The sequence below is a fragment of the Hyaena hyaena genome, unplaced genomic scaffold (genome assembly GCF_003009895.1).
Source record: "Hyaena hyaena isolate Hyena2069 unplaced genomic scaffold, ASM300989v1 scaffold_0, whole genome shotgun sequence".
Taxonomy (NCBI): domain Eukaryota; kingdom Metazoa; phylum Chordata; class Mammalia; order Carnivora; family Hyaenidae; genus Hyaena; species Hyaena hyaena.
Genome location: NW_024080632.1, coordinates 3,629,386 through 3,639,573, shown reverse-complemented (window position 1 = coordinate 3,639,573; position 10,188 = coordinate 3,629,386). Strand labels below are relative to the sequence as shown.

The 10,188-nt window shown below is 46.4% G+C and overlaps 1 protein-coding gene across 1 annotated transcript; it reads right to left on the bottom strand.

Moving 5' to 3' along the window:
• Positions 1 to 3,159: 3,159 nt before the first annotated feature.
• IL31 (interleukin 31) lies at positions 3,160 to 5,196 on the bottom strand. Its single transcript, XM_039233835.1, has 3 exons — positions 5,181 to 5,196; positions 4,861 to 5,009; positions 3,160 to 3,474 (listed from the first exon to the last, which is right to left on the bottom strand). The coding sequence occupies exons 1-3, from the start codon at positions 5,194 to 5,196 to the stop codon at positions 3,160 to 3,162; spliced, it is 480 nt and encodes a 159-aa protein (XP_039089766.1).
• Between the last annotated feature and the right edge of the window lie 4,992 nt (positions 5,197 to 10,188).

The window sequence follows — 10,188 nt, the reverse complement described above, 5'->3', positions numbered from 1 at the left end:
TCTCAGTCTTTCCATCGTCATTGAGGGGAATAAACACTGAAATAAAATGGGAAGGTAGATGCTCAGCTGCCCTCACCGTCAATAAAACCCTCTTCACTTCTGGGGTTACTTCTCTACCAGAGAGGAATGATCTGTACCTTATCAATTTCCTACAAATTCTACACATTTTCTACAATTTCTACAAATTCACAGACGCGGGGACCTACTCAGGAATAAATCATGCCAAAGAAAGCCCGATTCCCTGAGAGCAGAGCTGCCCGAGAGAACTTGCCATGGTGATGGAGATGTTCTATGTTCGTGGTGTCCAGTATAGGAACCACATGTGACTCTGGAGCATTTAAAATGTGGTTCGTGGAACTGAAGAAGTGGCGTTTTACAAGTGTTTCATTTCATTTTATTTTTTTAATATTTCTTTCTTTTTGAGAGAGAGAGAGAGGGCAAGAGAGAGTGACCGTGAGAGAGAGAGAGAGAGAGAGAGAGAGAGGTTTGGGGAAGGGCAGAGAGAGAGGGAGACACAGAATCCAAAGAAGGCTTCAGGCTCTGAGCTGTCAGCACAGAGCCCGACGCGGGGCTCGAACTCACGAGACGTGAGATCATGACCTGAGCCGAAGTCAAAAGCTTAACTGACTGAGCCACCCAGGCGCCCCTTTATAAGTGTTGTATTTTAAAATAAATTTAGTTATACAGAAAAGTTCTGGAGAGTACAGAGCTGTCATATACCCTTCTCCCAGCTTCTCCTAAATGGGAACGTCTTACATAACTGTGGTACACGGATCAAAACTAAGAAATCAACACAAGTGCGGGCTTAATTAGGATTTTCACCAGTTTTTCCACTGTTGTCTTTTATCCTCAAAGATTGCATTCAACCCTCATGTCTCCTTGGTCCCCAGGTGGAGGCTTCTCTGTCTTCCCTTGATTTTCCTGACCCGGACACTTTTGAAGGGCTGTGGTCAGGGATTTTGTAGAATGTCCCTTGACTTGGGTTTGCCTGGTGTTTTCTCACGAAGGGACTGGGCATGCGTTTGGGGGAAGAGTCCCACAGAGATGAGGCAGGTCAGGGGTGACTGACATCCACTGACTAGTCTGTTTGCCTTGCTCAGAGGTGCCGTCTATTGCTTTCTCCCTCGTGTGTGGCTGTCTTGCCTTCCTGTGCTCGGTGCTTTAGAAGCAAATCACAGATCCAGCCTACATTGAAAGGAGGGAAGTTCCCCTCCGCCTCCTGTAAGAGAAATATCAAAGCATTTGTAGACCTATGTTAAAACTGCCAAATGACTAGTAAATATTTGTGGGAAGATACTTCGATGCGATGCAAATTTCCTGTTTCTTCGCAGTTCATCCATTAATTTTAGCCTTCATCTGTAGATCTTTGTCTGTAGCAATTATGACCAACATCTTCTTTTTTTTTAATATTTTATTTTTAAGTAATATCTACACTCAATGTGGGGCTCAAACCTATAATCCCAAGATCAAGAGCTGCCTGCTCTACTAACCGAGCCAGCCCAGTGATTTTCTATTTTTCTCATTCCTTCTATGTTTATTCATTAGAGTTCTGTAAGGAACATTTTTCCCTTTCCCTCCATTTATTTATATCACTACAGACTAGTGGATGTTTATTTTACTCTTTGGAAGGACACATGGTCATCTTTTTGCCTTATTTCCCAGTTTGGGGGTAATTTTTCTAATCATAGTAAATGTGTTCTGATATAGGACCATCAAAAAGGATGATAGATGAACACCACAGTGGATATTTTTGGAAAGGTTGCCCAAAACATTGTCATTGGAGGCTGTGATGTGTGGAAGTCTCAGAGCCCAGGGAGGGGCTGAAGCAGAAATACCCGCAGGAGTTAAGAATGAGAATTCCCGGGTGAGCTGCATATCTCAGAGTCCCAACCTCACCCCTCTGATATGAGAATGTGGGCAAGTCATACTATGTCTTTGGGTTTCATCTTCCCCCAAATAAGATGAAGGTGTTGGTCAACTCAGGATCCGTGGTTCTCAGGCTTAAGCGTGCATATGAATCACCTGGAGGTTTTCTTAAAACCCAGGTCACCGGCTGCCCCTCCAAAGCGTCTGATTCAGTAGGTGTGAGGGGGGCCCACCCATATGCGTCCCTAACACGCCGCCAGGTGCTGCCCATGCCTCCAGCCCAGAGACCAGACTTTGAGAAACATTAGTCCAAATGATCTCAAAGAGCCATTAACAACTTGGGACTCAACATTCATTCAAATGATAAAATCTTTGGCCCTGGCCATGAAGAAGTCATGGATGCGATGATGGAATAGGACTTTGCAGGAGCGGAGGCACCAGGAATCCAGTTTGGAACCATGCAGGAGACTCTAGAATGATTGCTCGGTACCAGGCACGCCATTAAGTGCTTCTAAGACCAAGTCACTGCCCAGAGAGGGACAAAGGGTGGGCAGAATAGTGAAGGGCAAGCTTGAGTCTGGGTCCCACTGCGTAACAGCTCGTGTGGCCTTGGGCAAGTCACTGAATGACTTCTTGCCTCAGTTTCACCACCTATTAAAAGAGGACAGTAATGGCACTTACATGGCCTGACATAAAGAAAATGCTAGATAAATGGTTGTCGCTGCTAGAATTACTCTTACTTGCTACTGAGCCTGTCCCATGAGGAGAAAGGCAGTGGCAGAAATGGAATCTATTTCCACAGCATGCCCCACGCTCCCTCAGCCACACCACCACCCACCACCCGCCTGGATTCCCAGCCACTGATTTTAACCCCCTCACAAAATCCAAAACAGATTATGAGAAAAATTCAATATAATTTATTAAATAGTTCCCGAGGAGCATTAACCACGCTCAATACAATTTAAAAAAAAAAACAATAAATTAACACAGGTGCTGCCTTTTGCCTTCACAAAGGCATAATGATTTAAGTCTGCAGAGGAAAAACATTCTATAAATGCCAAGATGGAGAACAATGACATAACCTGACATCTTTTCAAGTTAATTCACACATTTATACCTCAGTCCTCCTGGGACTAGCCCATCTGAGGATTCACTGAAATTATTCATTGGGATAATTTACTGGATAACTTACAGCAGAGCGGTCACACTTAGCCTGCCAGTCATGTTTTCTCAAGGCTTAAGACATTTCCACCATTCCAGAAGGAATAGCTCAGCCAGATGGCCTTGAATGACCTACTGGGGTCCAGAGTTCAATGATTTAAGCATGCCGTCCAGGCACGCTGAGAACTGTTGTAAAACGGTCAAGATGAAGCTTTTACGTTGAAAGTTGTCTGCAGGCATAGAAACTTCTGTTTCTGGTTCATGTTGAGATGTGAGTTTGTCCAGCTGTTCTATGATTTTATCGATAGTGTTCTTGTCTGGCAATCGTCTGATCGCCCTGAAGTAAGGCAGGATGGCAGAACTGTTGATGTGTGGCGGTTGGGAGTCAGAGGTGAGACACGGGAGCGGGAGTGAGGAATGGTTGGATGCTGGCACTCCCGTCTCCTGCTGTGGGACGAGGAGGAGACACGGGTGAGCATTACGTCTGCAGTAACGGCTAGAACCCCCAGTGCTAACGTCTGAATGCCCCCTCTGTGACGGGCTGGGCGGGCGCTTCCTCCTTGCCATCTCATGTAATCGGTGCCGCTGCCTTGTGAGGCCGTGGTCATCACTATCGCCTTTCCCAGAAGAAACTGAAGATCAGTTGGTTTGCAGAGCTGGGCCAAGATCAAGTGGCAGACCCAGGATTCTAACCCATGGTGGCAGCAATTCCAAAGCCTATGCCGATAAGCACTGCTCCATCCTGTCTCCCCTGCTCCATCTGCCCAAGGCCTCCACACACCTCCCCAGGAGTCTTCTCTCAGCTGCTCTGGGGCTCAGGGAGGGGGAATGGGAAAGCATCTGAGTTTCTGTCCTGCTTCTTGCTCCTTGTGACTCTGGATTAGAGCCAATGTATCCCCAGCTCATTGAGGGGGTGTGTGCATGTCCAGAAAGACCTCCAAGGTGCCAGGGAGAATTTTTCCAAACATACCAAGGACTCCAGACCATGCCCTCTCCTGTCCCTCTTCCGAAGGACTAAGAGATTTTGGATTCAGCTGAAATGCTAACAGGATCTCACCAGCCTGAACTGCTGAGTCACCTGGGCTTATAGCAACCTCTGTTTCTGTGCCCATAAAAGCCAAGGCTTACGTTTAAATGTCAGGGGGTGGAAGGGAAGAGCAAGGCCAATTTCATGAGTTGTTTCCAGGTTTTGGTTTTTATTTGTTTGTTTAATCAAAGCTGCCTGAGAGGTTCCATCTTGAATGCAACTCCGAGACAATGGAAGAGTATTTACATTTATTCAGCCTCATACTTTCCTCCCAATGGGGTCAGACTCAGCAGAGCCTCTGGTAGAAGCAGACTGGGTCCTAATTAAACAATAAAGTAGCCTGCAAACAGACACCCAATTTGTTCACTGCCCTTCTCTGCAGTAAGAGAGACTCTCCATGCCCGTGAGAGGATTTTCATGTCCTGCAGTCACTGGGACATCATTTACAGCGGAGGTTGACCTTTGGCGGCTCCTAAATGGTCAGGCAAGATGGCCTGTCGTTAGGGACACACTGCAGGCAGGAAAATCCTCATAACACTACCGTGAACCAAATATGCTAAGGATGAACAGACCTACTAAAGCAGATCCTATAGTACATGAGGAGTTATTGAACCTCAGGCTGTCTGGGCTAATCTCTGCCTCCAACCCTCATGAAAACTCCACTGTATCTTGTCTAGTTGTTCCCATCCCTTCCTGGTGTATCCATAGCCCTAGCTTGAGGTCTTAAAAGAGTTGGCTACTTCTGGGGGCAAATGGAAGGCATTTTAAAGAAACAGCCTGGAGAAGAAATCTATAAGGGTACTTACGTAGTCTTCCAGAAGTCGCTTAGACAGAGGCCGTAATTCCAAGATGATTTTTCGGATGTCACTTGCTGGTAGCCGACGGGTGGGCGCCATGTGGGAGAACAGCGAAGCTTCCATGCAGCAGAGCAGAAACAGGGCAAACCTGGCAGGTCCTGGGGAAAGAGAATGATGCTGTGGGCCACGTGGCCCAATGCCCCCTGCCTACCCCAGTTGCAACCACTGAAGCTGTTGTTGAGCAACCACTGGCCGAACCCCTCCAGAGCCTCCTCTATCTGACGAGACAAGGCCACGCTCACGAAACAGGCCCCAGGGCACCGTAGTACCTGTGTGGGAGAACATGGTGAGAGAGCACGCGAGGCCTGCTCTGGCAACAGCTTCTGGGGCTGCGTATGCTCGCTATGGCCTCCGGGAGATATATAAGGGGCCAGTTGTGAGGGAAAAGAGTGATCAACGTCCCGCCCATGGCAAAATCATTGCTCAGCTTTTCTCCAGAAAACACTTTCAATATTTTGCCACACGAGGCTGGGCAAAAGCGGGACTGGAAGGAAACGCTGAGGTTACCCTCAAGGTGGGTAGATGCCTGACTCAGTACAGACACACACAGGAAGGCACACACATCTTTGCCAGTTCTTCTGGGAAAAAGCTTGTCGATTTGACTAGAAGAAATTTTGAAGCCCAGATTTGACAGGCATAACTCCCCAGGAATAGATGATTTACAGGAGCTGCGGGTCAGTGCCCCACAGGGAATTTCTGGGGAGGGTCACAGTGAGTATGCGTAGGCGTCAGGCTGGCATGAGGTTTCTCAAAATGTATTACCTTTGGAAATTTCTGAAGCATGCCAGTGCCAGTGTGCGGGGATGGCCTCGATAACCACGGTGACTCTGGTGAGTCAAAGGCGTCATCTCCATTCTGCTTGGCCTTGAACATCATCGGATTCTCAGCTGTGTCTTTGCATTGCCAAGGCCTAGAACCGGAGTCTGTGCTCCAGAGTTATTTGTTGAGGGCACTTATTCGTAATCTGAATAATAGACTCTTCTAGGGTCTTGGGAATGGTGGTGAAGAAGTTAAACAAGGACCCTGCCCTGATTGCTGGTGTCCTGGTGGGCAACGGGCGGACAGTAGACACATTAACACGCAGGAAAGCGTAAGGTAATAAGAACTATAAAAATAAAACAAGGTGATGGGATAGAGAGAGAGTGGTAGGTGAGACACTTTAAGTGATAAGGAACAGTTTCTCTGAGGAGGTGTCTGCTGTGGGACGATCTGGGGAAAGGGTGCTCCAAGTGTAGAGGACACTAGTGCAAAAATCCTCAGGCAAAAGTGAGGTGTGGTGTGGCCATTCTTGGTGTGGCCAAGCATGGGAAATGGGCCATGCAGCTGGAGCAAAGCGAGAGAATGGGGGGTGGGGGGGTAGGGTAGAGAGGTGGGCAGAGGCCAGGTCACAGAGAGCCTTCTGAGGCCATGATAAAGAATTTGGGTTTTATCCCAAGTGTGACAAGGCACTGCTGGACAGGTGTAGGGAGGTGAATACAGGCACTGGTGTACTTTAAGAAGTAAGAATGAGACATGCCCCTGAGTGGGGAATGGATTGTGTGAATCCAAGATGGAAGCAGAGGGGCCAGTTAGGAGGCTATGTTGCTGTCTAGATAGAGACAATGGTGGCTTGGACCAGGGTAGAGTGGATGGAGATGGAGTCCACAGAACCAGACTTATGTAGAGGTAAATCGAGGAGAGGAATCAGGGATGAATCCTGGAAGTTTGGTGAAGTAACTGGGTAGTTGATCTGCAGTGAGAGAATAGGAGTCTGGAGAGGGGAAATCAAGAGTCCCAACAGGGATGAGTTAAGTTCAAGACGCCCATTGGGCATCTATTTGATGTCAAGTTAGCAATTGGATAGGAGTCAAGAGCACAGGGAGGAAGTCAGACTGGGGCCGTCCACAGAACCCAATACACACACAGAAAAGAGAAACCCCCTTCCTCCACCCTTAATCCCTAGTCCCCCTCCAGTTCCTGCTGTCTGTTTCCTCTTCTTATCCAAACGTCCTGACAGAGTGGTCTACGTGCACTTTTACCTCACTTCCCAAACCACCACAGTATGGTTTTTACCCTAACAATTTATTAAAAATTCTCTAGCAAAGTCCATGGTAGGCAGAATTTTGCCCACATGACTTTCACCCTCTGGTGTTTACTTCCATAATTATATTACATTACAAGGACTTTGCAGGTGGAGTTAATTACTAATGGTTACTACCCCACTGACCTGAAGAAAGGTTGACTACCAGGTGGGTCCAATGTGGTTACACGAGCCCTTACAAACAAAGAAGAAGGCAGAGAGACTCAAAGCATGAGAAAGACTCAACCACCATTGCTGGCTTGAAGAGGGAGGGTGCTAGGTGGAAAGCATGAGGAGAAAATTAATTTGGCCAATAACCAAGGAGCCTGGGGGAGGACCTTGGACCCCAGGTGAGAAACACAGCCCCAGCTGTTCCTCTGACTTTGGCCTGGTAACACCCTGAGCAGAGAATCCAGTTTCTCCATACTGGACCTCTCACCTACAGAAACTGTAGGATAGTAACTTGGTAGATTTACACGCCTGGCTTTATGGCATTTGTTATGGCAGCAAGTGAGAACCAATATGGTCTCCAGTGGCCTCATGTTGCCAACCTTACTGGCTTCCTCTCAGCCTTCATTTTACTTGACCCCTCCATGATACGCAGTGATGCCAACCACTTCCTCTTTCTTGAAAACCTCTTTTTCCTCTTTATTCTATAATAATATCCTGAGACCTTGCGGCCCTCTGACCATGACTTCTCAGGCCAAATCATCTTCCTTCTTGGTCCTTTAATGGCCATGTCTCCAAGGGCCCCATCCTTGATCCATGTTCCTCAGACTTTAATGTCTCTCTCTTTCAGACCCCAGATCTAAATGTCCAATTGCCTAACGGACATCTCCACAGGAATGTCCCACCCTCAACATGTCCAAAACCAAGCATCTGAGCCAGGGTAATAGTGATTGTGGAGATGAATGGGTGTGGATAGACTGGAGAAATTTGTAGGAGGCAAAGCTCCCAGGAGATGCTGGTTGAGTGGATATGGGGATGGCGGAGAAGAAGGCGCTGAGAACTGCGACTGAGTTGGTGGTTTGGGCAACTGGATGAATGGTGGTGCTACAAGCAGAGAGGATCACAGGGCTCAGGTGAATGAAGAGTTCAGTCTGGACATGGTGAGTTGGAAGTGTCATGGGACTCTCAGATAAAGATGGACAGTGAGTCTTTGGACATTTGGATTTGGAGCTTGGAGGAAGGAACTGGAGACATGGGTGCCATGTCTGTAAACTGTGCCATCTTTGGGTGCCATCTGTACATTGTGGTTAAGAAAACTGTAAGCCTACAAGAGATGACAAGAGACATGTAAGGTAGCCGCGGAGTCCAGGGGTCCACCTCTATTAACAGAACAGGGAGAGGGAGATGACAGTCTGAAACACTGAGAAGACACTCTTAGGCGGGAAAGAAATGTACTAGGAAAACATGTCATGGAACAGGATGAAAAGTGGTTTTCAAGGAGGAGGATACAATTAGAACCATCATAAGCCATGGAGAGGACAAGTAAGATAAAGACCGAAGAGACTCACTAGGTTTGGCAACGTAAAGTCACTGGGAGCTTTGCTTGGGGAGTTTGAATAAGTTGTTAGGTTGGGAGCCATATTGTGGCAATTTGGGAAGTGAGGTAAAAGGACACTCAGACCAGTCTGTCAAGGAGACTGGATCAGATGAGGAAAGAGACAGCAGGGGCTGGAGGGAGATTTGGGGTGGAAGAGGGTTCCCACCTGTTTCTTCTGTTGTGCATTGGATTCTATGGACTAACCAGGGCTGACCTCATCCCTGTGCTCTTGACTCCTATCCAGCCGCTGACTTGACATGGAATAGATGCCAGTGGGCAACTTGAACTTAACTCATTCCAGACGGGACCCTTGATTACCCCCCTCGAAACTTCTTTTCCCTCACTACAGATCAACCACCTAGTTGCCTCATTAAAACCCCAGGAGTCATCCCTGATTCATCTTTTTGGTTGTTTAAATCATTCATGGATATTTATCTTATTCTCTAAAAGGACATGTGGCTCTTTTTTGTCTTATAGCCCAGTTTTGGAGAATTTTTCTAATAATAATAAAGGTGTGGGGCACCTGGGTGGCTCAGTCGGTTGAGCATCCAACTCTAAATTTCGGGTCAGGTCATGATCTCACCACTAAGTATGGAGCCTGCTTAAGATTCTCTCTCTTTCTCTCTCTCTCCAATAATAATAATAAAGGTGTTCTGACATAGGGCAACCAAAAAGGATGCTAGATGTCTAACACAGTGGGTATTTTCAGAAGGAACCCATCAACAAATTGGACTTCCTCGAAATTAAAAATGTTTGGCCTTATAAAGACACTGTTTAGAAAAGACAAGTGTAGGGGCGCCTGGGTGGCTTAGTCGGTTAAGCGTCCGACTTTCGCTTAGGTCATGATCTCGCGGTTCGTGGGTTCGAGCCCCGCGTCAGGCTCTGTGCTGACTGCCAGCTCAGAGCCTGGAGCCTGTTTCAATCTGTGACTCCCTCTCTCTCTGACCCTCCCCTGCTCATGCTGTCTCTCTCTCTCCTAGAAATAAATAAAACATTAAAAAAAAATTAGAAAAGACAAGTGTAGACTAGGAAAAATATATTTGCAAACCACAAATCTGACAAAATGTATAAAGAACACTCAAACTCAAGTCTATTAGGATTAGGCAATAATTTCTTTAAAATTACACCAAAAGCACAAGCAACATAAGAAAAAGTAGATAAATGACACTTCACTGAAATTAAAAACTTTTGTGGATCAAAGGACACTACCAAGAAATTGAAAAGACAACCATGGAATGGGAGAAAATATTTGGAAATTATATGTAAAATAGGCTATATCCAGAATATATAAAAAAAACTTTTACAACTCAACAGTAAAAAGACAAAAAAAAATTTTTTTTAATGACCAAAGAATTAGAATAGACATTTCTCCAAAGAAGATACACAAACGGCCAAAAAGCACATGAAAAGATGTTCCATATCATTAGCCAGGCATTAGGGACATGCAGATAAAAACCACAAGATACTTCACACCAACTAAGATGTCTATTATTAAAAAAAAAAAAAACAGTAAAATAATAGGTGTTAGTCAAGATACTAAAAAACTGGAGGGGCGCCTGGGTGGTTCAGTCGGTTAGGTGTCCGACTTCAGCTCAGGTCATGATCTCACGGTTGGTGGATTCGAGCCCCGTGTCGGGCTCTGTGCTGACACCTCAGAGCCTGGATGGAGCCT